Raw genomic sequence first — 26,959 nt, 5'->3', positions numbered from 1 at the left:
CTTTCAATCAATCAATATAGTGACTAGCATATAAAAATTAATCCTCGGCGGGGTGGTCCCCTCTGGCTTGCATTTCCAGTGCAACTTGATCAACCTGCCGCCACACGCGCAGCAGGTTGCCTCCGGCCACCTTACCTGCGTCCTCATCACTCACGCCCCGCCGCAGCAGCTCGGCAATCAGGTTCGGGAACTTTGATACATCCTCCAGCCCCTGCGGCGTAGTCGGAATACCATCAAAGTCACTTCCTAGCCCGACGTAGTCAAATCCAGCGACGGTTCCAATGTGCATGATGTGATCCGCCACCCGCTCCAGGGTCGCATGTTCCAGATCTGTATCGGGAAGACCATTATCGTTGTCGGAAGCGGTGCAAGAAATAAAGTCCGGAGCAAAATTAACCATGACGATTGACTTGGTATTCTGAACAAGCGCCAGCACATCGTCAGGTACATTACGAGGATGCGGGCACAGAGCGTGTGCTGAACTGTGGCTGAAGATCACTGGAGCGCGACTGCCAGGCCATTCAGACTTGCCAGCACCCAGTACATCGCGCATGGTCTGCACGCTGACATGAGCCAGATCAATGATCATTCCTGAGACGGTTCATTTCGTAGATAAGGTCTTGACCAGCCGGGCTCACGCCATGCCAAATCGGGTCCGCCTTCTTGATACCGCCGCCCGGCAGTTCGACGAGGGCCGCATCGGCGTACTTGTTGTGGCAGTTGTGGGTCAGTGTCGCGTAGGAGACACCCATATCGTAGAACATGCGGAGGTGGGCGAGCGAATTGCCAATGGATTGCAGGCCCTCAATACCTAGCGGCGAGATGATCTTGCCTTCCTGGAACGCCTGCAAAGCGGTGGTGCCATTGGGCGGCCTCGAGAAGATCTCGGGAAAGGCCTTTTGCACGCGCGCCATGAGATCAACCTGTTCGACGGTTTGCCGGACACCTGCATGGAATCAGTCAGTATGGGGTTGTTTGTGTTTTGTGCACTGGGAGATTCCTGACTCGGTGCATAATTCTCATCGGAAAAGTCCGTGCCATCTGCGGGGCATGGAACGAAGACACTCCAGAAAGTGCCACCAACATAGCCACGCCTTAGACGAGGCAGATCGACATGACCGGACAGATTCCCATGGATAAAGGACTCGGTGAAGTTGGGGCCATAGATGTGGTTGTGATACCGCTCGCGGATCAAGATGGGGAAGTCATCATGGCCATCTAGAATGGGGATTAGTCAAAATAGAGGTTGTCGAGGAAGTGAAACTCACCGATCAACGGGGTGTTTGTTAAGATGTTATGCACGCGATCTTGCAGGGTGGCGGGCGTGCGGAGCATCCGGTGCGAACAGCGGGGCCCAAGAAACCATCCTGCTCCGACCAGAGCGAGGAGAAACAACAGCCAAGTGCGACTAGAAGATTTATGCTGAGGGACAACCCAAGGACCAGACTCTGAGGAGAGGGTGGGGGTTGTCTTCGCTTGCACTTCGTCTTTCTCGTCGATTGGCATGGCGTGAGAGTTGAAGGGGGGAAATGCGGAGGGACTCCAAGAATGGCAGGGTCCACTTTTAAGTGAGAGTGGATGGCCGGAGATAAATAGATAAATAAAACAGTGCTAAGGTGAAGGGGAGAGGAAGGGGAAATGACAGTTAGTAGTAGCTCTGGGACTCAGTCCATGGATATATGCATGGAATCCCCCAACCAAATACTCTCCGAAGACGAAGAGTAAAGAGTCCGAGTCAACCTTGGAATACCACCGCAGGTCACGTGCTGGTATACTAGGATCAGGATCAGCAGAGTATTAGCATGATGCAGAAGACTAGTACTATAATGAAACCAGTTTGTCAGTGTTCTTGAATGAACGAGTACAATTGAGCTTCAGACTCGGAATTGGATGCTCATTGCAGATGTATTGGTCATATCTGAAGCCCCGATGGCCACGTCCATTAGATGCGAAAGTACGAGTACTACTATTGCATGTGTATTGTCTTGAATATAGACCACAAACATGATTGTAAACATCAACTAGACTCTATTTCAGTTTATAAACTTGAAGGAATAATATAATAGTGTGTACAACTCCTGTATATAAAGTGCCAGTAAGAGTCTGTCCATCCTCGTAGATCTGTTACTAGTTATAGTCACATACTACTAGTACTACTAGAGTACTAGTATACTGCCCTACTCTTTCAGGTACTCTTCTAAGTTAGCAGAATTATATGAGTATATGCTATATACTATAGTATACACTACAGTATACACATTACTCTGTATACTTTGAGTAATCACGAGATGCTCATTGCTCCGCTCCGCCCACTCCGCCCCGCTCCACCTTTTCCTCCCGCACTCTTTTCCACCTCAACTCTCTGCATCGAGGTCCTTTTTTTCAGTCTCAACACTCTCGGTTTGTTCAACTTTGCTTCAAGTTGAACACATACCTAGGTATACATAATGACTGGTGCGCCAGCCATGACTGACAGTGAGTTACACACACTCCCGCTCTTTATTTCCCTCTCTTCTACTTGCCACCGCCCGCGCTAACATTTTTCAGGCCTTTTGGCTGTCTGGCATGCCTATCGCCTGCCCATCCTCGTCGTCGTGTCCGTCTTCTTCATCACCCTCCGTGTCTACACTCAATCCCAGTCGCGATCCAAGACCGCTACCTCATCCTCAGTTCCCGTCTCGCCCCGCGGCCAATCGCCCGAGAAATCTCAGAAACTCGATGCCCCCGCAGAAAAACAGATTGCCCCTCCGACCCCAGCCACAAAGGAAATTGTCAAGCCCGCGCCCAAGTCGGCGAAGCCTGCATCGGGGCCTAAGCGCGTGCAAGGGAAGAAGAAGCCAGCAAAGACCATCGGCGGCCGCCGTCCATCCGACGAAAATAATGACAATGGCCCGCCGGTGTCTTTCATCCAGCCTATCGTCTTCTTCGCCTCATTGACCACCACCACCGAGCGATATGCCAATGTTCTTCTGGAAGATCTACGCATTGCCGCTGAAAAGCAGGCTGGCTCGGAGAACCGCGAACAAGGCATTCTTCCCCCGCAACTCCATGACATCTCGTACATCGACTTTGACGATTTCTTCACCACCGTCCCGGAGTCGTCCTCCCCCGATACCCGCTACGTTTACTGTATCCTGATCCCCACCTATAACATCGACACCGTACTCAGCACCTTCTTGGGTCACCTGGATGAAACCCACAATGACTTCCGAATCGACACGGCCCCCCCTTGCTAACTTGGCGGGCTACTCGGTCTTCGGTTTTGGAGACAAGGAAGAATGGCCAACCGAAGAGCAGGGATTCTGCTCGCAGGCCAAGGAAGTCGATCGCTGGATGGCCAAACTGACTGGTCGCAAGCGTGTGTATCCATTGGGTATGGGTGATGTCAAGAGCGATGCTGAAAATGCCCTGAAGGACTGGACCGAAGGTCTGCTGGATATCTTTGGAGACATTCTGAAGTACGGAGGACTTGGCGAGGGTGTTCGTGGCAGCGGTGATGCGATGGAGAGTGACGAGGAAGATGTGGAGGACGAGGACGAGTCACAAGTTGGAAAGAAGAAGTCCTCAACCATGGTCGATCTTGAAGATATCAAGATGAATGGTGATTCCGCCGCGCCACTCCCTGTTGACTTTACCACCGTTGGAAAAGCCGTCACCATCACAGACACCGCCAAAGAGATGGTCCCCAAGACCTCTCCGACCTACACCGCTCTGACCAAGCAAGGATACTCTATTGTTGGCTCGCACTCCGGTGTGAAGATCTGTCGCTGGACCAAGTCTGCTCTGCGTGGCCGCGGTTCATGCTACAAATACTCGTTTTACGGTATCAAGTCTCACCTGTGTATGGAAGCCACGCCTTCACTCTCTTGCAGTAACAAGTGCATTTTCTGCTGGCGTCACGGCACAAATCCTGTTGGAACCACATGGCGTTGGAAGGTGGACGAACCCGAGCTGATCTTCAACGGTGTGAAGGAGGGCCATTATAAGAAGATTAAGATGCTGCGCGGTGTTCCTGGTGTTCGTGCGGAGCGCTTTGCCGAGGCGATGCGCATCCGACACTGCGCCCTGAGTCTTGTCGGTGAACCCATCTTCTATCCCCACATCAACCGCTTCCTTGAAATGCTGCACAATGAGCGCATCTCCAGTTTCCTTGTCTGCAATGCCCAGCACCCCGACCAGCTGGAGGCACTGTACCGTGTCACCCAGCTTTACGTCTCGATCGACGCCAGCAACCGCGAGAGTCTGCGCAAGATCGATCGCCCCCTGCACCGCGACTTTTGGGAGCGATTCCAACGCTGCATGGATATTCTCCGCGAAAAGCGAAGCTACCAGCGCACTGTTTTCCGACTTACCTTGGTCAATGGATTCAACGTTGATGACGAAGTGCAGGGATACGCGAACCTGGTTGAGAAAGCTCTGCCGGGCCTGGTCGAGATCAAGGGTGTCACATTTTGCGGAACCAGCACCAGCGCCGGAGCCGGCCTGACGATGAAGAACGTGCCTTTCTATGAAGAGGTCGCCGCCTTCTGCGTTGCGCTTAACGCGGAGCTAGAGCGCCGAGGTCTGCAATACGGCATTGCTGCGGAGCATGCACACAGTTGCTGTATCCTGATCGCATCGGACAGATTCAAGGTAAACGGCAAGTGGCACACCCGCATTGACTACCAGCGCTTCTTCGAACTGCTGGAGCGAGAGAAGGCCGACGGCACCCCTTTCATCCCAGAGGACTACATGATGGAGACTGAGGAGTGGGCATATTTCGGCAAAGGCGGATTCAACCCCGATGATGAACGGTGGTTCCGCAAGAACGCCAAGCCTAGGCCGACCCATCTTATCCCCGCCGAAGCCCAAGCCCAAGTCGATGCCCACGTCCAGGCCCAGGCCCAGGACTCATGAAGTGACAAGTTGTCAGGCTTCCCCTATCCCGAACATTCGGACGGCATTCCGAGTGGTGGATGAATGGCTATAGATCCATTCGAATGCTCAATACATTCAACACCCACTCCTCCTGTCCCCAAGGCGATCCTATCAGATTCAAGTGTCGTCTCCCATCTGCCATGATTTTACGAATCTTTATAGCAGCATCTGCTGCAATATTTATACTGGACGCAGACTGCGCCATGCATTGGCCGGCCCAGATATCAAAAATTGGTTCATAAAAGTCTGCCTTAGAGTACACCCTTCAATGAACTTGTTCAATAGTTACAGTTTCCGTCACTCAAATATACACGTTACTATTCTAGAGACTCAGGTACATGGCTACCTACATGGGAAGCTAACAGGCTTCCGACTTGGATGAGTACCAGTAAGGATTACCTTTAGGCTAAAGGGGATTAGGCATCCCACTAGGAAGGTCCTAAAACTTATTACCAGACGTGCAAAAATAGATTGAGATCGCCCATGTATCTGGAAATAGAGACGCCGAGACATGAATCAGAAATTGAAACCGCCCGCAATGGCTCGCTCAAAGTCAAGTTGACATCTATGGCACCTGGGAGATCAGAATTACCCTTGCTACCGATCCAACCCACTGTCTCCCCTGAGACCAGGCCATAGTAGCTAGGCCATTCACGCCAAAAGTCTTCGAGAAGGGTGGAGCAAGCGGAATAGGATGAATAGCCCCCTATCAACATCAAAGTAAACGACACTTTGAGCCAGGAACCATATAGCATGGATGTCTAGTTTAAAGTATTGAATACAGTGCATGAGCCATCGGTATCAACGTCGTCATCAAAAATCGGACAGCGACTTCGGGGTACCTTCTCATAAACCTCCCCGACCAACGAAACCTAATCCAAAAATCCGTGCGAAGGTTCCTTTCGACTTTTGGGGCTTTGAGGTAGAGGTTTTCGAAAGCTCTCCAAATCTTAATTGATCAAAATGCCAATTTCCCACACGCTCAAGGTAGTTGAAAGAGTTGAGTAATTTCCTTGAACTCTCTTTCATATATCCTTTGTCTTCATCTGTGAGTTCGACCTTTCGATGGCTGAAGCAGCACCAGCACTCAAAGGTGCAGTGACCCTGGCCTTTCTTAGACAGATGTCTTCGCTCGCAGCATCCACATACCCGGCTGCAACATCCGCCTCGTTGAGAACAATCCTTGACCATTCCTTCGCGCATGAACCATTTAGGATTATGCCTCAGGCTATCATAGGCATCTTTGAGCTCCATTGGAATTGAGATTTCGCATTCGTATAGATCGTGCGCTTTTCTTGCGTATTTTGCTTGAGTTTCCTCTAGCTGCTTTTCGATCTTTTCTATCTGTGTCGCGTCCGGTTCGATATATGAGGCCTTTTTAAAGGCTATAACTCTGTGCTGTAAAGTTTCCTCAAGTTGAACCAACTCTCGTAAATCCTGCTCAGCTCTGAGGATATCGCGTAAGATACCTTGGCATTTCGAATATTTTGAGCTACGCAGATCAAAGCTGCTGCCAGATCGATCAACTCGAAAGGTCTTGCCGCCGTATCCCATGGTGAAAACCCTGGCGGAAAGCGGAGTATGCGAATATAACGTGAATAGCTTCTTGCTGATGGTACTCGTGAGGTCTGAAAGGTAAATTCCAAGTTAGCTAGAATTTGATAGAAACGGAAATCTTTATGACCGCCGAATGATGCCTCCAATTTCCTAAATAACGGGCCGTTCCCGATGGGGATATTCAATTACGGACGTTCCATAGTCGCAATTGAGGTAACACCAGCGCGTCCCAAAATTACTACTAATATTTCATAATCAGGAGCTTCGACGCCCCAGCCAAATTGAACATTTACCTTAAACATGTTGAACGAGAGGCGGAAGATACCCCATAGGACCTGCTTAACTGGACCCGCTTGATAACCTTAATGGCTCTGTTCACTCCTGATACGATCCTGACTACTTATGTACTAGTGTATACCTTGTTGTCTAATTTACTGTCCACTTGCGTCATTTGATTTAAGTCTCCAACTTGAGGAGATATGGTAGTCTCATTACGAGAACGAGCTACGAGGCTGGGCAAGCCAACGAAATGACAAGATCATCGTGTGTCAATGCACACGGCAAAAGAACAGTTCATTTTTTCAGAAAAAAAAAAAAGGCAATACAGAATGGCTACAGGGGGGGTTCACTCTATTGCTACGGTACAGACAGACTCTTTGGTAGAAAAATAAATAAGAAGTAGAAGTCATATTGATCTCATACTAAACATACTGCTTAACCAAATCCTTAATCTCTGACTCCGACAGTTCTTTCACCCCAAGCAGCTCATTATCGGTCTTTGAGAAATGACCTCCGAATTTACCTCCAAAGATAGCTCGCAAGATGAGGTTGCGGGCGAATGTGGCACCGTCAGGCGTGGGCTGCTTGATCGCTTCATAGGCCTTCTGCTCCAACTCCTCGGTGGTGACAGGGATCTTCTCAATTCTATCGGCCTTGCCTGACCACTCCAATAGTTTATTTTGTGTGAAGACTGTTTCTGCGACGTAGACGGGGCGATTCTTGGTTTCGTCGGGCTTTTGTAGAACGCTAGCGACAGCACGGCCGATTCCGGGAAGAGTTGTGGTGCTCACTGGCACGTCGCCACCATCGTAGATTTGTGTCGTTGGACCAGCAAGGTTGAGGAAAAATTGCTTCTCAAGACCCCAGTCGAAGAAAGGGCCGTTGATAATTGCGGTGTAGCTGAATTCTTGATCCTGGGCTGAGATCTCCTTCAGTCTTTCCAGGACGGCAACCTTGTCACCGAATACGGGCAGTTGTGCAGTCAAGTGGTGTACGGTATCGCTGCCAAATTCCGATGGGATGAATCTCTTGACCTTGGCGGCGTGGGCAGCTTCCACGAGGCGAAGGTGGATTTCACGAGCGACCACCCCGACTCCGAGGGCGTTGACGACCGCATCTTGGCTTGATAGTGCTGTGGTGAGGGATTCTTGCGAGTTGTAGTCAACCTCCTGGACTTTGACGCGAGGATCCAGTTTGTGTGACGAGGATCGACTGAGGACGGTGACCTCAAAGCCCGCAGTCAACAGGGCGTTGACAATGGCTGGACCGAGGTTGCCGGTACCCTATTCTGGTCAGCTATTTCCAAGAATCTGTAGAAAAGAACCATCCAAGCGTAACTTACTCCGGCAACTGCCACTTTAGAGATAGCCATAATTGTGTAGTATTATTGTGTAGTATTTGGAAGTGAGCAAAGGAGTTGTTGAGTTGGATAGTAGTGAACTCCCAGTATTCAGTGAACACCTCATGGCTGGGCTGCATCGACACTTATATACACCATTTCCAACCCAGGCCGATTCCTAATATTGCACACGTCATCACCTATATTTTTTTTGTATCACCTCATCTGCGATGGTGAATTTGATTCGAATGGCGCGACGTTTCTAATGCGCGGAATGGCTCCGCTCGGTGTTTGTCAGCCTTATAGAATCCATTCGGCCTCCTATCGCAGCCTCCGAAGCCGACTGGCGTGATTATGCAATGGGGAAAGTTCCGATGATTAAGCGGATTTGGGGAGATAGTTACCATCGCAAATGCAGCTTTTTTCAATTATCAACTGTATCTTTGTCAACTACTGGTTGCATTTCTGTGGTGGTATTCCGCCGATCGGATACGTTCACCTAGGGACCTATTTAACTGGTAATTAATCAGAGCTATCTCCGGGCAATTTGCTACGTGTACGAAGTAGATGTTTTCAATTTCATGATTGAAAGATACCTGTCTTATCTGAAAACTTAGTCGCAATAATGCATATGCTTATTTGAATTATTACAATAATCCCCGCCATCACGCCACGGCTGTAGATTCTACATGGCCGCGTACTTCCACAATCACTCTCTTTCTAAAGCCTGCTCTCAACTAGAGGGGATGGTTGAGATTTATTCCCTTTCTCTCTATACCTTGATGTTATTTAAACATTCTCGTCACATCCAGGGACTGCCAACCTACGTTTGACGCCGGAGAAATCCATTGAAGAAATTGCCAATCTCGGCATAGTCGCTCAAATCCATCACGGCAGACACGTCTAGAATCACGTTTAGTTACTCTGCATTGCGTTGTGCTGTTTATAAGGTGGATGGTACTCACATTGGTCGGGGCGGACAATTATTAAAGCCCCCTGTTTCGGGTCAATGCCGAGGACTTCATATGCATGACCGTGCCCTTGGTTGTGGCTCTCGTCATCGTAGTAGATCTTGTGCAAATCTGATGATTTTCGGTTTAGTTCATATTCAAGGTTATCGCTGACGCTGTTATGGTATAGCTTACCACGCGTTTGGTTCTTGCCAGTCATTGGGTAGAAACACTCTGGGATTTGCTCGAGCTCGACATCATATCGTTTACCGTGGCCGATGACGATATTTTCAATAAGACTGTCGAGACTATGCGAGCGTGGTGTAAAAGTGCGAATAGGTCCATCTGGAGAAGAAATATATTCTCCGAGCTGTGCAACATATTAGCTTGTGAAAACAAATATTTTCTCCCCGCACCGACAAACATACCGTGTTCAATCTTGTGCGGTTCTCTGGGATAGAAAGATCGCCTGTAAAAGCCATAATACGCCATCTGCCGTCTGATTTGAGCGATGTCATGAGCTGGAGAGGCTTGGAGTCGCAGAATCGCACGACTTGTGCGCTGGGCAACCGCATGCCGACGACGACATTCGAGGCAAGCTCTGTCGATGCCAGGGAAGATGTGATTGAAGAAACATCGTACTTGGTGGTCATTCCAGCGGTATATTTACCAGACTCAATAAAGCCCTTTTGAAACTCAGCGGGTGTGGTTTTGGCGCCGGAGGAAAATAGTTTGGAGAAGTATCGATCGAAATTGATTAGATCGAGAGCGACCTTCTGCCGCTCCAGGACGTATGTCTCCAACAGCGATGGATCAGAAAGGCCTGTCAAGACCTCTCCGAGCTTCCAGCCAATGTTGTACCCGTCCTGCAGGCTGACATTCATGCCCTGGCCGGCCTTGGGCGAGTGGGTGTGGCACGCATCACCCGCCAGAAAGACGCGGTGGTCTTTGTGGAAAAGGTCTGCATGGCGCTGGCCAATAGCATATGCCGACCACCAAACAGTCTCGGTGAACTGCACTTGGTAAGGTTGGAAGACGCTCTGGGCCTTGCGTTGCAGGTTCTCCAGTGTGACATCCTTCGGGTTTGTTCCCGGGGCTAGTTCGATATAGAACCGAGTGAGATTGTTGTTGTCACCCTCTCGGGGAATGATCATGATATTTCCGGCTTTGGATCGAATGGTAGATTTTTTCCGAAAGTCTGGGAAGTTGGTTTGTGGAATCATATCCATCACACCCCAAATGGCATCGCTGCTGTCTCCAATCATCTTGTAACCCAGAGCTTTGCGCACGGTACTATGGGCACCATCGCAGGCCTATGTATTGAGTTAGAGATTTTTAAGACCTATTGGAAAGCACTGAAAAGAAGATATCATCATACTCACCAATACATACTTCGCGGCGAAAGTCTCAATGACCCCATTTTTGTCGGCAGTCACGGTCACCGGGTAGGACTCAGGATCTGCTGCAGAGGCACTATCGACCTGGACGGAGGTAACATTGTACCCATAGTCAATCTCCTGGCCATTATACTTATGCATCAACTCAATCAAAAGTCCGTTGATGCGAGCCTGATTGAGAATGACATGAGGCTGGTGCGATAGTCCCGGTTGAGTATCCGCGGTACGTCCAGTCCGCTTGATAGCTCCATTACCATCATCGGCCCAGAAGTTGACCTCGAGAACATGGAATGCCTCACGAAGAAGTTCCTCGCCGATTCCAAAGCTCTCAAAGATCTCGACGGTGCGACACTGCACTCCGTCCGCCTGGCCCATCACCATGGGGCCATCGCGGCGCTCTAACACCTTACAGCGCACACCGTAGCGGGCAAGCCAAGTGGCCGCACAAAGACCAGCAGATCCACTACCGCAGATGAGCACGTCGACTTTTTCTTTGGGCTGCATGGTTTCGATATGAAGTTGTCTGTGCGTCGGATCCGTCCATTTTCCCGGGGGGGTCATACCTTTATGGCGGTGCTCCGGGATGCATTCCGGATGTTGCGGGATTCGTTCCGGTTGCCGCTGGGGGAGACTCGGCAGGCAATATCATGATCAGCGAACCCATTCCACTGCAATGCCGACTGCCCGGTAAAGGCCGTGGCTTACTCCGGATTGCATCTGCCGTGTACTGAGTACCGGGTACTTGATATCTGGGGGTGGTGGAACACCTGGGGACAAAGCTAAGCAAGTATGGCAACCTATCCACACAGTCTACAGCGACAGCTACATCTACAGTCAAAAAAGACAGAGTATAGACATGATTTCGTCTCTAGATCATTATGTATGCTCATCATTCCCAAAGGTCAACCCAACGCCTGCGCCCGTGCAATTGCAATTTCAATTTCAATTGAATCGAATTGAATCGAATTGCAAACATGTTACAAGAAGTACTCGCTGCGGCCCGGCCGCGACGTTGGCATGTGCCGTTGGTCATCACTCACGGCGCTGAACAGCTTAAAGGTGGGCTTGAGGTCGTCTCCGATCTCGCAGACTGATGCCAGGTTACCACATCGGTAGCAGTAGTTAGGCGCACTCCAGACGGTGACCACGTTCTGGTTGGTAAAATGATATTTATATCCCTCGTTCACGAGCTGGTGAGCCCGTGCTATCAACGACAGGTCGTTGACATGGCAGAACTCATCGGCCACACGATCACCAAAGAGCCATCCTAAAAAAAAAGAGAAAAACACCACTCATTAGTATTCCAAACAAACCGACTAAATGGTGTCATCAATGGAATAATGAACAGATCACTCACCTGCGCCTCGGGGGCTGACCGCCCACGTCTCAACATCATCCGGGTCTGACCAGACCAAATCGCAGAAAGCACCCTCGTGAGGGATCTCCTGGGCACGAGCCACCACGCGCACTTGATCGAGAGTGCGAATCTCGGGACTCAATCCACCGTGGACACACAGAACCTTGCCGTCGATGATGGCGCCCAGCGTCATGAAATCGAAAACCTGGCAACAGGCCTTCCACACGGATGCACTCCCGTACTTTTGGAAACATTCCTCGTAGAAACCGTATACCTGGGTGATCTGCCGGGATTCGTGGTTGCCTCGCACCAGTGTCACGCGATCGGGATATCTGTGAGTGGTGAGAGTTGTGTCAGCCTTTGTTTCTTTCGAGCCATCCATCCTGACGCTCATACTAGAGCGGGCGGGCACTCACTTCGCCTTCAGACACAGCAGCAGTGTCAGAGTCTCCAGACTGAAATATCCGCGATCGACATAATCTCCAAGGAAAACAAAGTTGCGGTTAAGCTTTAGGGCGGAGGAGGTCTCGCTGGCGGAGCGAGTGTGAGAGGGTTCGGGGTCTTCGCCTTCTTCGTCATCGTGCTGAGAACCGCGCATCTTCTTTCGGACCTTGGGATCGGTGATGGAGGAGGGAGGCTCAATGTCGGCGGAGGTGATGACGGAGGGGGAGGTTTGAGGGGCATCAAGCTCGGAGCCATCTGGCATTCCGCCCGAGACGCGGAAGAGCTCGAGAAGGTCGTAGAACTGGCCGTGGATATCACCGCAGATTGTAACGGGGGTAGCGACGGGTTGGATATTGGATTCTAGTGGGAGGAGGGGTCTGTGTGAGTTGTGGTGGTGGTGGTGGTGGAGGGGAGGATTGAGGGACAGGTTCACTCACCTTCCATCATATATTCCTTCACCATTTCGCAGAGCTGTTTCATGTGGGCTTCGGACAGATACTTGCAGTCCTTTGCGGCTTCCAGCCACTCGTCGGGACCGGCATTGGGCTTTAATTTGGCTGGCCCCGGCTGGGGGACCTTATTGTCGGTCATGGCGGGGATGTGGAGGGGAGGAGTGAAGTAGCGGAGGAGTGTGTAGTAGTAGAAGGAGTAGGCCAGGTGATCCACTCAGCCGTCCAACTGACAAGGGCACTTGAGCACCACAACAAAATAGACTAACTTGAGTAAAATAAATAAATAAAAATAAATCAAGCAGCATTAAAAACTGCTGGATTTAAATTAACAAAACAAAAACAATGGATGACTGGAAATAGCAGCCGAACGCGGTAACCACTGCGCCACTCCGACCAACGTCGGAGCCAGGATTCGAACCTGGGCACCCGAAGGAATTCGGTGAACTTAACCATTGCGCCATTCCATTGTTGAGTAGTTTTTACGTCAATTATGATACATACCCTATTCCACACTCTACACAGTATACAATATAGTAGTTATACTACACATTAGGGTTTTAGGGGATACTAAAGAATAGATATGGTAATAGTAATATATGCTAGGGAATACACTATCACTACTACTACTTTTCTTTTTTTTTACTTAACCCTAAACCCCTAAAGTGTGCTATAACTATATATAAAGTACTAGTACTAGATATAGCTATGCCATACTTTAGGGGCTTAGGGGATAGTAATGAATGGATATAGTAGTAGCATATGCTAGAGTAATTACTTTCTTTTTTACCTTTACTTCACCCTAAAACCGCAAAGTATGGCATAGCTAGCCCTGTAGTATAAAGTACCTAGGTACTGGTAGTACTGGAGGGTGTAGTAGTAGAGAAGTACTAGAGTATACCCAGGTCACGGTATACTTCACGATATATATTTACTAGTCTAGCCCGGGAGTGTCTAGGTCCACGGGTATACTCTAATTACCATCAATCTTGCCCAAAAACTCACTCACAACCCCAGCAAATGCCTCGGGCTGCTCAACCATCGGCAAATGTCCAGCCTTCTCAATAATCTTCAATTCAGCATCTCCCTTCAGATCCGCCGCCATCTTCTGCATCGTCTGCGGCAACACACCATCGTTCGCTCCGGCAACAAACAATCCCGGCACTGTCGCACCACCCATACGCTCCCGAATATCATACGCGCAAAGTGCCTGTACGCTATGCGCGAATCCCTTCAGACTATTGTTGCGAACCGCCTCCTTGACATGCGCCAGCACCTCGGGCTGCGTCTCGTAGGACTCCGGGACGAACCAGCGTCGCGTGGTCACTTCGGCCAATTTCTCCCCGACGATGGGCTCCTGCTCGGCGTTGACGGATCCTTCCTCTTCGCAGATCGCGACACGGTCGCCCCAGGCTTTGCGGTTGGATTCGGGGGCGGATGAATTTGTGTCGCAGGAGATGAAGGCACCCACGCGCTCGGGGAAAAGGAGGGAGGTGTTGAGGACGGTGACGCCGCCCAGACTGACGCCGATGAGGCGGGCGCCCTTGGGGGAGACGCGGAGGTGTTCGAGGAGGGTGTTGAGGTCGGAGGCGAGAACGTCGATGTTAACGGGTTGAGTGCCACTGTCGGAGCGACGGCCACGAGTGAGATAGCGGACAACGCGGTATTTCTGGTTCTCCTTGCGCGAGAGGAAGGCGTCCACGAATCGATCCCAGATGTGCCAGTCAACGAGGATGGAGTTGCTCAACACCACGACGGGTGCGTCCGGGTCGGTGCTACCCTCCAGACGGTAGGGGATTTCGACACCATCGGCGGTGGTGATGTAGGATTCGACGGCTGGGCGAGTGGTGGAGGGGAGAGTGCGAGTCTTGCCATCGTTGGAGGACCAGGGCCCGGCGCAGTCGGGGCTAGCGAGCGAGCTGAGCTCTCGTGGGGCAGGGCCAAAAGTGTAGTACCATTGGTAAACGCGGCGACGCTTCGAGGCCACGACATCCTGCTGGAGACGTTCGCGCCAGGGGGTGTTCATGGCCGCCTTGTGGGCATCACCACCCAGGCCGTTGACGGGCGCATACTCGTGCAGGGCGAGGGTCTCACGCGGGGCCTGGGCATCAATGGCAGCAGTCACGAAGACACGGCTACGGCGCCAACCGGGGACACGCGAGAGCATCTCCAGATGTTCCTCACGATACCAGCGGTCATGTTCAGCCTGCTTCTCGGGGTCTGAGTGGGTGGTTGTAGTGACGGCGATCATGACGCTGCCGCGGGTCTCGGCATCGGTGTCGGCTTGCGACTCCAGTGGGCGGTAATCGGGAATGCTGCGCTCATCCACGAGGTCATACAGCAATCGACCGACGTCAATCTGAGCCATGGTCTTCTTCTCACGCTCCGTCTTGATCAGATCCGTTCGCAGATCGAGGTAGGTCTTGCGGGTCAACTCGTCCATATCGGTGATGTCGTAGAGGGCGACATACTCGGGCTTCTCGCCATCGGTGGCCCGGAATCGAAAGCCATTAGAAACGAAGGGAAGACGGAGACGCAGCGGGCCATGCTCCGAGTTATACCAGTCGTGGAATTGGGCGACAGGAAGCGAGCCCTTGGGCTGCATCGTGACGTAGAGGAGGCCAGAAGTAGGCATTGTGGGAGATGAGGAGATCAAATAGACCAAATGATGAGAGGGAGAAAGAATAGGAAGAATAGACGTAAACAGCGAATAAATGATAATGAATACAAGAATAAAAGAACTTGAATATAGTAAATGTCTTTGCAAATGTCTTCCCCCACTGCCCCTCACTGCCGGAAGAAAGCAAATCGCAACCGAAGCCACTGCCGAGAGTCACTACGAGTATAAATTACGAGTATAAACTACGAGTTAGTGGTTACCACAGTATTCTCATATTGGTACTTTGTTGTATATTCAATTATGTTCGTTTTCTATCATTGGTCTATTTTCATTTTATCCGTCTCATCTCATCTTTAATCATACCAGATCGCATTCATACCAAAGCCCTGCTCGGGAATGTCGACCCGCGCCACTCGAGCCAGCTTCTCATCGCGCCAGCGGTACATCTCTACAAATCCAAGCTGATCATCGCACAGGGCTACCCACTCATCACTGAAATCACACGGGCTGACCGCGTTGGAGTGGCCACCGCTGGTCGAAGTGGGGTTAATGAAGAGCTGGCGCTCAATCTCACCAGAGGGACCCAGCTTAAACGCGGTGATATAGCCAGTCACATCGAAATGATTGGATCGAGTTGTCGCGAACAGGTACTCGCCACTCTGGGTCGTGAAAGTCACGTCGCCACGATACTTATTCCGAGGTGGCAGGCCTGGGGCAATAGTTAGTCTTTGGTAAACCTTAACCTTAACCGTCGATCTGGATCCCCGGAAAAGCGATTTCGAGGGGGAGGGGGTTAACTCACCGGATGGAAGTAGTGGGTAGGTAATGTGAGTAAAGACGGGCTTGTGAGTGCGCTCGTCAATCACGTAGACGGCCAGACGGTTGCCCGCCTCCATCAGCGCATACAGATACTTGCCAGTGTGGTGCATCTCCACCCAGCGGGGGTGGTCGCCTGGGTGAGGAGCCTCCTGGCAGTCGAGCAGAGTCAATTGACCGGTCTCGGCATCCTTCTTGTGCGTCCAGATTTTGTTGGCCGAGAGATCGGCGGAGTAAAGGTAGGTCTCCGTGGGGTCAAAGACCATGCCGTGGATGCCCGTTTTGGGATCATATTCGTAGTTTTGCACATTTTGATCGAGCTGGCCGTCCTTGGTGACCGAGAAGACGTTACCATAACCAGCGTGGTTGTAGAATGGATTGCCGTAGACGTTGTAGGGGGGTTGGTGGGCGGCCAGAACGAAGATGGCGCGGGTGTTGGTGTCGGCGTTAGCAGCGAGAGCTGGAAAAAAAAAAGATGATGAGCACGGATGGGCAAAATGAGAGTAAAGAAATGTCAATTGAATTTCTCCAATTGATCTCATGCTGCCTTTCAACACGGGAGAAGCTTACGGTGACCGGCGACAGGGTGGGAAGCTTGGTGAACAATTTCAGTTGGGCTGTTGACGGCGAAACTGTTCCACTTCTTCATGGCAGCACCATAGATGGCCTTCTTGTCGTGGGAAAAGGTCATCCATGAGATGGGCTCGGCCTCTGGAATATCTGTTTTCTTGACGAGATCCAAGGTGAGAGCTTCATCATCAAATTGGACGGTGTAGATGCGCCCGGGGGCGGTCCACGTCCCGACCATCAGGTGGTGCTTCATGGTGGTGATAGGAGATTGCGAAAAGGGTCGTGAGCTGGATTTGGCGCTGAAGCCCGGGATATTCCTTTGACACAAGAAAGGGGAAGAACGTAGAATTCGAATCATACGATACGATATACGATATAATGGGGATGCAGCTCTCTCAGCCGAGTCGAGGATACAGAATATAGGCGGCGGGGATAAGACTTTGGCGGGGGGCGGGGAAGTCGGCAGCGAGGGCGGCAGCGATTATCCAGATGATATGGATGGACTATGGTCCTAAATGGAATAATTTGAGTTGATGTGACTGGTTCAACCAAAAGAGAAAACGCATTCCCGCCGGGAGTTGCGGAGTCGCCGATGCCGAGGAAGTCCTCCAACTCCGGATTCTCTGCCGATTTACCAAGTGACCACTGAGGGACCACTGTCGAGTCTATGACACTGGCGAGAGACCCTTATAAAAGGGTCTCCTCCACTGATCTTTTCAGTTATTCATTCTATCTCAGTTCATCCACTTGCACTTGCATTTGCACTTTCTATCCTATATCCCATATCCCTCTATACTCCACACTACCACCACCACCACCATGTCGACTAACGCCCGCTTCGACCCCAACTTCACCCCATATGTGGTGAACGCTATGGGTCCCAACACTCCCGAGCGTGCTCGTGTGATCCTGGGTTCCCTCATTACTCACATTCACGATTTCGCCCGTGAGGTCGAGCTGACTCCCGCGGAGTGGATGATGGGTGTTGAGTTTATCAACTCCATCGGCAAGATCAGCACCCCCATTCGCAACGAGTGCCACCGTATTTGCGATGTGATCGGTCTCGAGTCCCTGGTCGATGAGATCGCCAACAAGATCGTCACCGAGAAGGGCGAGTCCCCCACCTCCAACGTCATTCTGGGCCCCTTCTGGTCCCCCAACGCTCCCTTCCGCGCTCTCGGCGACTCTATCATTCAGGACCCCAAGCCCAACGGCAAGGTCACCTACATGCACGGTGTTCTCACCGATATGGAGACCGGCGCTCCCATCGTCGGTGCTGTTCTGGATATCTGGCAAGCTTCCGCCAACGGCCAGTACGATTTCCAGGACCCCACTCAGTCCGAGAACAACCTTCGCGGCAAGTTCCGTTCTAACGAGAAGGGCGAGTTCTACTGGTACTGCTACCACCCTACTCCTTACTCCCTGCCCACCGATGGCCCCGCCGGTGTCCTCCTCAATGTCATGGACCGCTCCCCCATGCGTCCCGCCCATATCCACCTGATGGTCACCCACCCCGACTACGCCACCGTCATCAACCAGATCTACCCCTCCGATGACCCTCACCTGGACATCGACTCCGTCTTCGCTGTCAAGGACGACCTCGTTGTTGACTTCAACCCCAAGACCGATGACCCCAAGGCCACTCTGGATATGAACTACCCCATCACCATGGCCCTGAAGAAGCACCACCCCAACCCCAACTCGGCCCCTCCCGTCTCCTCCTTTGAGCGTTTCAACAAGGGCGGTTCCGGTGCCCAGCAGAAGCTCTAAGCGATAAGCTTTAAGCTTTAAGCTCGTGAGCTCGTGCACGACCAAGTGGGGGTGAAAAGCTGGCATTGCATTTTTGGACTTAGCGATTGATATACTTTTTGTATTTTCTTGCCAGTTTACTTTCCTCGACACCATATCAAGATGAGATGAATTACCATTACCATGTTTATACTATAATCTGCACATCTTCGACCGTAACAAAGATAACCGTAACTCACAACTCACTAGACTAGTATAAAAAGAAAACATGGAAGATCCGCACGAACCATGCAGCTGCCCCTCGCTATACTCGATACCCTCTAGGCTTGGATATCTGGCCTCCACTCGCTAACCAGTTGTATCGTCGTGATTGACGATCCGAGCCGCTATTGGGAACCAGGCTGCCACGTGCAGCTGTACCTGCACTTGGTCCAATCATTGGGGAGGTAGAGATGCTTATCTGGGGTAATGCATACATATTTTATACTACGGGGCATCCACGGATACTTTATAGGAGGGACATTCTAAGTAGTGTGGAGTTTATTAAAAATACAATGTACCATAATTTAACTCAGTGAATAAATGTCATGGATGCATTAAATGAAAAAGGTCACGGTGTCTGTACGGAGTCTACTGAGTATCGAGTGCTGTGTATGTAGAATGCTGTCTACTAATTAATGCCTTGCCCCACCAATCTTAGCTTCACCTCCAACTTCAACTCCAACCCCAACTCCTACGAGTCCTCTACTCTCACTCACCGAATTCCAAAAGGAAAGCTCTCCCCACGGGTACACAACGCAATGGCAATTCGCTTTTACCTCACCCCGTACAAACCAAAAAGTTATCGGCTGTGGCGACTGCCGGAGAAAGGCTTCCCCACCCAACGGCAAAGAGATTAACCGGATGTTCCCCGCGCTTCGGCAGCGACGCGATCCGTTTTCGGTTGTGGCGATCGCCACGATGCCGGTGGCTTTGTTTTCGGCTGATCGTGGGGGGGAGGGATGCGAGTGATTGAGAGTCGCATACAAGAATCCAATCAGTTGATGTATGCTCCGAGACGCCGGGCTCTACCTTTTTTGAAACTGAGACTTCTTCCAGCCAAGCAGCACACCCGCACCATGCGTCTCCCCTACGCCCCCAACACTCCGCCCGCTGATGCCCCCGCCGACACGGCGGACATCTATGCCCGTATCGCGGCCCGGAGGAGTCCTCGTCCCCTTATCCCTCTGGATTTGTCCCTGCTGCATAGCCCGCCCGTCGCGGATGGCTGGAATAGCTTCATAGGTGCTATTCGCACACGCACCGTTGTCGATCTGGGCATCCTTGAGCTCGCGGTCTGCCGTGTTGCCGTGCTGAACGATGCTGTATATGAGTGGAATGCTCATGCGCCCCTCGCCTTGAAGGGTGGAATTAAGCCCGAAGAGCTACAAGTGGCTCGCACCTTGCCCTGCACTGCGGAGGGAAACCTGACCGAGCTCGAGACCAGTGTGTTGTCTCCAAAGCAGCGAGCCGTCTTGCGCTATACCGACCAGATGACCAAAACCGTCAAGGTACAGGATGAGGTCTTTGCGGAGCTGCAGACGGCAGGATTTGATGATCGTGAAATCGTCGAGCTTACGACTGGCATTGCGGGCTACAACTGTGTTAGTCGGTTCCTGGTGGCTCTCGATGTGGGCGAGAATAACGCCCGTGAGATGAAGAGTGTTGATGAGCTGGTTGCTGCTCTTCAGTAGGGGCAGAGCCAGATTCAAACCAAAGAGGCGGTGTTTGCCTCTCTTATATGCTCTGCATCGAGGAGTGGGACTTGCGTGGAGAAATCTCCAGTGGCTGGAATTGGGGCAGAAAGTAAAGGGGGGGACTACATCATCCCCACAAACCTCTTTTTGTATATAGTGGAGCCTCAGTGCGTTCATGGAATGATTTACGAAATACGCATTGAATGGCGCTGGTACTGCCAGTGTAGAAATTGGTCAATGGGGTTGCTAACTAGTTCATAGTCTGAAGATGTTCCTGGAAAGGTCAGTGTCGAGACTGTCAAACTCCGAATTGACTTGGAAAGACGAGACGGTTGCCTAGGTGGCCAAAGTGGAAATGCTATGAAGCTAGAAAGTAATCCGGTTTCCTGTCAGGTCCTGGGACTAACCGAGTAGATCATTGGCGATCCTGGTCGATGCTCGATAAATGGGTCCCAGGGTCATAGCGGACATTCGCAGACAATGGGTGGCAGCATCGAATACACCCTGCTAGATCGCATCTTTGACCTCCTGAATATTAATTGTAGAAAATGGAGAAAATGGAAAGAAAGAAATCCCGAAGTATCCGGGGTAGGTACGCTTGCACATGCAGGACGCCAAGTTGAACCATCCATGTAGTCACAAAGGAAATTCCTCAGGGTCATGCAAGTGCCAATTTCCCGACAGCCACAAGGGAGTACGGGGAATAACTTGACTAGATTGGAGACGCGGGGAAAGAAGTCAATATCCATTCGACCGATGGAAACGAGGTGGCTTGTCTAGTCGGAGGGGCCTCCGCATGGCGTTGCTGCAGAATCATGCAGTCTGCATGAGCGACACGCTACTCCGTATATTGTGAATAAATCTTGCTTCCCTGCAGCAACTACTCCGTATTTACAGTCGGCTGACTTCTCTCTCTGCAGGCGCTACCACTAGCGCTGACATGCAGGGGTAGCGGAAGTCAATTGGCAAGGTTTGCGGGGGGGGCTTTTAAATATCCGAGGATCAAAAAGGTTTAGCACGGGCACTTGAATGACAAGGTTGAGAATCTTAATTAATGAAGTCATCTGATGTTACCTTTAGGATACATTCATCACCGTGCTCGAGCACTCTAAGTACACTAGCGTGTCGGTTGACGGTGATGAGTGAGTACGTTCCAGGAAAATTTAGAAGTTATGATAAATTGCAAAATGTTCATCCGAAAGAAGATTTCATATCGCACTACCCTAACTATCAGCTAAACAAAATTCACCGGGACATTCTGGTTTCCATCGTTCAAGTTCCATCTCCGCCGCAATTTTCCCTACAGGCACTGGGAGTAATAGTCGTTCTGCTTGGTGCAAGTGTATGGACTAGCGCAGGTGGTCGCACCAGTCCAGCTAATTCCACCGCATTGGGCATAGTGAGCCGCTCCAGTAGTGCTCGAGCCGGTAGACGAAGTGGTCGAGGATGTTTTGGTGGTGGTGGACGTTTTGCTAGTGGTGGACGTTTTGCTAGTAGTGGTGCTCGAGCTTGATCCACCGGAGGAACTGCCAGAGTTATAAGTTGAGCCAATTGGGCCGACCTTGATGTTCGAGTAGATAACGTATGAGTTAGCATCCGCAGTCTCCACAGTGTCGGGATCACCCGAAGAGATATCGCAGGAACCGCGTGCAGCTCCGGGGGTAGTGGAGGAGGCTGTGGTCGGATAAGTGCTGTCGAGCCAGAGCATGTTGGAGTTGTGGTCATCCCACAGACTCATCACGAGGACCATTCCTTCGGCCATAGCAGCGCCCATACCGGCAAGGCCTCCATGCTCAGTAAAGCTATCGGTATCTCCAAAGGCCTTCTTCTGAGCCGTGCAGAAATCGGTGGTGATGGAGTTGCCGGTCACACCGCTGACCTTGGAGTCGGACTGGCCGATCACCTCCCCATCTTGCACGTAGAAGCGCTTAATCTCGCTCAGAGTGCCGGAGGAAGTGCCATCATTGGTGATGAACTGAGTCACAACGGTGAAGGGAGAGCTGGTGTCCACAGTCTTGCCCGGTCCATAGAACGAGGTGTTACCCATGCGGTATGGGTTGAAATCACATCCATCAGGATCGCAAGTACCTGCATATCGATCAGAGCTGTAGGTACCACCACAGGCGTCTGTGGTACATTCAGTCTGAGTGGGGGTGTCGCAAGGGTGGGGAGTGACAGCATTGGAAATTGAATTGGCTTCCCAGACATCCATCTCAGCACAGCAGGAGCCGTGGTTTCCAAGGCCAGAATTCACGTCATTTTCGGCTGGTTCCCAGCCCTCAACATTGGCTTCACCAGAGATGAACTTGAGATCGCGCGGGCACTGCGAATCACAATAGCCAGTGCCGTATTTTGCGCCAGCTTTGTTCTTGGGGAATCGAGAAGTGCCACCATCGGCATCCATTGCGACGAAGTAGAGCGCTCCATTGAGGCCGCAGGGGAGATTGGAGACATCAACATCGAAGGTAAACTCCTGGTTCAGAAGTTGGAACATCTCGTATGTACTATCGTCCTCCATGAGATAGAGACGAGATCCGATATTCTTCTGCGATGCCGTGGTGACAAAGTTGAGACGCAGCTCATCACCGCTGGTAGTCACACCGTAGGTGCTTGAGTATGAAGCACCATCGACCGCACAGGAAGATGCACAAGTCACATCGTCGGGACAGAGAGTTGCATCCCAAGTATTGCCTGTATAGCAATTGGTAGATGAGGTAGTGCTATGAACCCAGCGCCAGTTGGCATCGATGACAACGCTACCGGCAGTCGATGTGCAACTGCCACTGCTGGTGCACTTAGACCAGGTCAGAGAAGGATGGGTTTCAGTCTGATATGTGCCAACCTGTTGTGCCTGAGCAGCAACTAGAAAGGCAGACAAGACCAAGGCATTCTTGTAAATACGGTAAGAGATAGCGGCAGCCATTTCGGATAGATATGATGGAAATTGGAACTGAACTCCTAGTCGATTGTGTCGTTGCAAGAGTTCGTTGGAGTTGGTCACAGATCCCTTTTATATCTACTCGCAATGATGCAGCGAGTAAATAGATGGATATACACCCATTCATACCGGGAGTCCGGTCCGTTGCACCGCAGTCTCCAAAGTATGATTCTAGGAACTCGATTTCCAAAAGGAGAAGCCAGACCAGTACTCCGCGGACACGGAGACAGCTCCCATACCTTCTAGGCTGCTTGTAGCTGAATGGGATCATGCTTGTGCTAGGAGCTAATCTCCCCACCATGCTTTGAAGAGCCGTGGCAAGATAGCGTCCGTGTCTAGATGAGAGTGAGACAGTTTAATAGAGCTCTAGCGTCATGGCGAGCATGCTGTTTTGGTCAAAAATGGGCCTAAAATGGATTGAAGCTGCCCTGGGGGTCCCGGATCAGACGGGCTCGCTTGATTCGTGACGGGACTGTTTCTGCACGGATTCTTCAGGGTTCCGTCGGTAATCGTACCCCAGTGGATTTAATCTGCCGGGAGGGGCTTTCCTAGTTTAGCCGCCGCCACTTTGGTGATGCGCTCAGGCTCACTGGGGTGTTGTCCGATGGTAGCCTAGGCATGCTGTGAATAATGAACAGCCTACGATCGACCAAGCTGCAGGATTGACAAAGACCGGTCGCCACAGTGGTTTAGTAATACTGGAATTCTCGGGGTTGCCTTTTGATATTACCGATGATCTCGTATGTTAGAGTCTTAACTACTATGCAAAGCCTGAAAAGCACTACGAATTTTCACAATGCATGAACTCAGGCTGAATTATACGATACCATTCTATCAATTCCATAGCCATTTTGGAGTGGCTTTAGACTCCGCAGTAAATATTTGATAAAATCTATTAGTAGATACATTGTACCTTCCGGCATCTTATTGGTAGTATGCGGGTGGAATCACGCATGAAGTCCGAGTCTTCTTGTTGGGTGATTATCCCGCAGTTCAGATTGCGTGGCAACATATTGATCATGGAAACTTGAAGCCAAGTGATGATTCAAAAGGGTCGAGGTGGAGGGCGTGGGATGAAAGATCTCGACAAATTAAAGTCCCTTTGATCTAGGATATACCTAGGTATTGTCAATTTAAAATCGATTGGCCGTGTGGAGGACGGCCATGGTATCCTTTTGCACGCTTTGAAATGATTGGGATATTATAATCTATGCAAGAAATCAACTAAACTGCACTATCTCCGGACAAAGGGAAAAAGGGCCACCTCCAATGCCATCGAGTATGAGAACCAAAATGGACTACCTCGATGATAATGCAGGATTGGTAGAGCAAAGAAAATCCGAGATAATCGATACAAAGGACAACAGCATTGTCTATTAAGCTATTTTAGGCATTCTTTGTGAACTTGATAAAGATTGAACATGGTGAGAATGAGACATTGTTTTCGAATAATCGACAAAGACTCAGAACAATGCGGGAGCATGAATGGCATGGAGGCTCGAGGAGCAACGAAAAAAACATATCATTAGATCCTCGAGTGTATTAAGATCAACTTATCCCCGAGATCCAAGAACTATCAGCAATAAGGTAGTCAGCTTAAGCGCCTACTTCATTCAAACATTATTCAGTGTTATTCTTACCATCGTCGCAGTCATCATCAGCATCACTAGCCTCTTCTTACGGCATGGACCCCCATTTTACCACAGAGCAGGGCTATACTGACCCTGCTAGACGCCACATGAGCCAGGAGACTGATTCTGAGATCTGTGAGATTTCGTATGAAGAGTGGGCCAGCCAAGAGTCTGATCCAGAGATGCTTGCCATATTGTATGAGGAGTGGGAGTGGTCAGAGTATGCGCAGCTAATCAAGCAGAATGGGGCTGGCCCGGTGGATCACCAGGTAGACCAAGATGAGTCCGTTGAGATGCTTGTGCACAGGATGTGCCAACAGCAGGAGTCACCAGAGCTGGGACCGAGTCATGACGACCGAGGGAATTTCTCAGGAGGTGAAGATCATTATCCCGAGATGTTCGCAATCTCATATGAAGATGAAGAGTGGACAGAGCAGCGCCGACGACTGATAGAGTACGAGGCGTGGGACTTGCTATTGCAGAGTCAAACCGAGGTGACACCAGAAATTCTCATTGAATCAGCATTTCCATTGCCTCAGTCCCAAGTGGTACTCCCGTCGGTGCATTGGATACTCTCGGGCTCGCGGGGAGTTCCAGTTTGGGGACCATCGCCTTGATAAGTGACTTTTTTTTAGCATTGGGAATATAGGGAATACCAGCGAGAGATAGAAGAAGAAACCTTGGAATGGAATGGATCAATGTTATAAAAAAAAGGAAGTTATTTACCACCGTAGAACTTGTAAGAATTGAAATGTAGTCAGTGGGTGTTATGCAGATGTATACTTACGGGCTTTGTTGTATCCAACAATACAAGCAATCAATGCAAGTGGGAGGCAAAACAAAGTATCCAGACGTTTCAAGTATTTCACATAAATCACCGAAGCCCTTAGAAGTATAAAAAAGATGAACACCAGGGTAATACCGCTCTTAAATAGTAAAATAGGCAAAATAGGGTTAGTTTGACTAGTTCAGGCAGCGGGGCCGATCGAATGAGTCAGCGCCGGGATCGGCGGGGAATTTTGGAATTTGGAGATTTCGACTTCACTTGATCTTTTTACTCGTACTTGATCCCATTCTTCACTTGCACTTTGCATTGCCCAGCTATATCAAACGGATTCAACACCGTCAAGATGGCCCCCAGCTTCATTCTCACCCTTTCCGGCCCCGATCGCCCCGGCATTGTCCACGCCGTGACCGCGTTCCTGGTCCAGCACAACCTCAACATTGTGGACTCCTCGCAGTTTGGCGACCCCACCTCCCAGCGCTTCTTCATGCGTGTGCGATTTGCACCCGCTGGCGATGAGGAACCTACCCTCGATAGCTTGAACGCTGCCTTCCAGACTACCGCGAAGAGCTTCTCCATGGACTTCGAGATCCACCCCACTACCCAGAAGCCCCGCGTGCTGATCATGGTCTCCAAGATCGGCCACTGCCTCAATGACCTCCTTTTCCGCCAGTCGACCGGTCAGCTGAGCATTGAGATCCCCTTGATCGTATCCAACCACCCGGAATTCGCCGCGCTCGCCGCCACCTATAAAATCCCCTTCTTCCACCTCCCCGTCACGGCCGATACCAAGTCTCAGCAGGAGTCGCAGGTGCTGGAACTTGTCAGCCAGCACAACATTGATCTGATCGTTCTGGCCCGCTACATGCAGGTTCTTTCCCCGACCCTGTGCGAGGCCATGTCCGGCCGTATCATCAACATCCACCACAGTTTCTTGCCTTCCTTCAAGGGTGCCAAGCCCTACCACCAGGCCTATGACCGCGGCGTGAAGATCATTGGTGCCACTGCCCACTTTGTCACCAGCGACCTCGATGAGGGTCCCATCATCGAGCAGAATGTTGTTCGCGTCAGCCACGGAATGAGCCCCAAGGAGCTGACCCACGCTGGCAGCAATGTCGAGAGCAACGTTCTCGCCACCGCCGTCAAGTACTTCGCCGAGCGCCGTGTACTTCTGAACGGTCACAAGACTGTTGTTTTCGACTAAATGTCGAGCAGTCTATAATAAACCCATCTTTTCGAATCTCTTGCGTATTGGCAGAGTAATGTACAGCAAATTTGTGATGATACTTTGATGGTTCAAAATAGACCATTGGAGATGCCAGCCGAGAAGAACAAGAAAAGAAAAGCAAAAACCCACCCTCTAGAATTGAGACTCAAATTATACATACCTAATGGCCTGACCATGAACTGAAGCTTGATAGTTTGA

General features: G+C 50.7%; 13 protein-coding genes across 13 annotated transcripts; 5 read left to right on the top strand and 8 right to left on the bottom strand.

The window, feature by feature from the left end:
• Positions 1-37: 37 nt before the first annotated feature.
• Positions 38-1,506, bottom strand: N7481_004981 (putative dipeptidase; the record flags this gene model as incomplete). Its single annotated transcript, XM_057264200.1, has 4 exons — positions 38-556; positions 639-946; positions 1,006-1,218; positions 1,269-1,506. The coding sequence occupies 4 exons, from the start codon at positions 1,504-1,506 to the stop codon at positions 38-40; spliced, it is 1,278 nt and encodes a 425-aa protein (XP_057121920.1).
• Positions 1,507-2,447: 941 nt separating this feature from the next.
• On the top strand, positions 2,448-4,896 carry N7481_004980 (flavodoxin and radical SAM domain protein; the record flags this gene model as incomplete). Its single annotated transcript, XM_057264199.1, has 3 exons — positions 2,448-2,475; positions 2,548-3,129; positions 3,170-4,896. The coding sequence occupies 3 exons, from the start codon at positions 2,448-2,450 to the stop codon at positions 4,894-4,896; spliced, it is 2,337 nt and encodes a 778-aa protein (XP_057121919.1).
• Positions 4,897-5,942: 1,046 nt separating this feature from the next.
• N7481_004979 (uncharacterized protein) lies at positions 5,943-6,471 on the bottom strand (the record flags this gene model as incomplete). The annotated part of the gene is made up of 2 exons (XM_057264198.1): positions 5,943-6,026; positions 6,067-6,471. 2 exons carry the CDS (start codon positions 6,469-6,471, stop codon positions 5,943-5,945), a joined length of 489 nt encoding a protein of 162 aa, XP_057121918.1.
• Positions 6,472-7,175: 704 nt separating this feature from the next.
• Positions 7,176-8,125, bottom strand: N7481_004978 (aromatic alcohol reductase; the record flags this gene model as incomplete). Its single annotated transcript, XM_057264197.1, has 2 exons — positions 7,176-8,036; positions 8,096-8,125. 2 exons carry the CDS (start codon positions 8,123-8,125, stop codon positions 7,176-7,178), a joined length of 891 nt encoding a protein of 296 aa, XP_057121917.1.
• A 790-nt stretch (positions 8,126-8,915) lies between these two features.
• On the bottom strand, positions 8,916-10,943 carry N7481_004977 (putative phenol 2-monooxygenase; the record flags this gene model as incomplete). The annotated part of the gene is made up of 4 exons (XM_057264196.1): positions 8,916-8,995; positions 9,058-9,412; positions 9,471-10,355; positions 10,425-10,943. The coding sequence occupies 4 exons, from the start codon at positions 10,941-10,943 to the stop codon at positions 8,916-8,918; spliced, it is 1,839 nt and encodes a 612-aa protein (XP_057121916.1).
• A 473-nt stretch (positions 10,944-11,416) lies between these two features.
• On the bottom strand, positions 11,417-12,831 carry sitA (TOR signaling pathway phosphatase SitA; the record flags this gene model as incomplete). The annotated part of the gene is made up of 4 exons (XM_057264195.1): positions 11,417-11,706; positions 11,797-12,128; positions 12,213-12,600; positions 12,678-12,831. The coding sequence occupies 4 exons, from the start codon at positions 12,829-12,831 to the stop codon at positions 11,417-11,419; spliced, it is 1,164 nt and encodes a 387-aa protein (XP_057121915.1).
• Positions 12,832-13,662: 831 nt separating this feature from the next.
• Positions 13,663-15,324, bottom strand: N7481_004975 (putative alpha/beta hydrolase; the record flags this gene model as incomplete). The annotated part of the gene is made up of 1 exon (XM_057264194.1): positions 13,663-15,324. The coding sequence occupies one exon, from the start codon at positions 15,322-15,324 to the stop codon at positions 13,663-13,665; it is 1,662 nt and encodes a 553-aa protein (XP_057121914.1).
• A 338-nt stretch (positions 15,325-15,662) lies between these two features.
• Positions 15,663-16,948, bottom strand: N7481_004974 (lactonase family protein; the record flags this gene model as incomplete). The annotated part of the gene is made up of 3 exons (XM_057264193.1): positions 15,663-16,018; positions 16,112-16,585; positions 16,696-16,948. 3 exons carry the CDS (start codon positions 16,946-16,948, stop codon positions 15,663-15,665), a joined length of 1,083 nt encoding a protein of 360 aa, XP_057121913.1.
• A 566-nt stretch (positions 16,949-17,514) lies between these two features.
• Positions 17,515-18,465, top strand: N7481_004973 (putative catechol dioxygenase; the record flags this gene model as incomplete). Its single annotated transcript, XM_057264192.1, has 1 exon — positions 17,515-18,465. The coding sequence occupies one exon, from the start codon at positions 17,515-17,517 to the stop codon at positions 18,463-18,465; it is 951 nt and encodes a 316-aa protein (XP_057121912.1).
• Positions 18,466-19,562: 1,097 nt separating this feature from the next.
• On the top strand, positions 19,563-20,177 carry N7481_004972 (carboxymuconolactone decarboxylase family protein; the record flags this gene model as incomplete). Its single annotated transcript, XM_057264191.1, has 1 exon — positions 19,563-20,177. One exon carries the CDS (start codon positions 19,563-19,565, stop codon positions 20,175-20,177), a length of 615 nt encoding a protein of 204 aa, XP_057121911.1.
• A 1,303-nt stretch (positions 20,178-21,480) lies between these two features.
• On the bottom strand, positions 21,481-23,103 carry cbhB (putative 1,4-beta-D-glucan-cellobiohydrolyase; the record flags this gene model as incomplete). Its single annotated transcript, XM_057264190.1, has 1 exon — positions 21,481-23,103. One exon carries the CDS (start codon positions 23,101-23,103, stop codon positions 21,481-21,483), a length of 1,623 nt encoding a protein of 540 aa, XP_057121910.1.
• Positions 23,104-24,856: 1,753 nt separating this feature from the next.
• N7481_004970 (uncharacterized protein) lies at positions 24,857-25,366 on the top strand (the record flags this gene model as incomplete). Its single annotated transcript, XM_057264189.1, has 1 exon — positions 24,857-25,366. The coding sequence occupies one exon, from the start codon at positions 24,857-24,859 to the stop codon at positions 25,364-25,366; it is 510 nt and encodes a 169-aa protein (XP_057121909.1).
• A 513-nt stretch (positions 25,367-25,879) lies between these two features.
• Positions 25,880-26,737, top strand: N7481_004969 (formyltetrahydrofolate deformylase; the record flags this gene model as incomplete). Its single annotated transcript, XM_057264188.1, has 1 exon — positions 25,880-26,737. The coding sequence occupies one exon, from the start codon at positions 25,880-25,882 to the stop codon at positions 26,735-26,737; it is 858 nt and encodes a 285-aa protein (XP_057121908.1).
• Between the last annotated feature and the right edge of the window lie 222 nt (positions 26,738-26,959).

Source organism: Penicillium waksmanii, assembly GCF_028829765.1.
Source record: "Penicillium waksmanii strain IBT 27052 chromosome Unknown utg000005l:1.0-5232799.0:1.0-5237142.0, whole genome shotgun sequence".
Lineage (NCBI taxonomy): Eukaryota > Fungi > Ascomycota > Eurotiomycetes > Eurotiales > Aspergillaceae > Penicillium > Penicillium waksmanii.
Note: the sequence above shows the minus strand (reverse complement) of the source record. Positions and strands in the feature narration are given on the sequence as shown.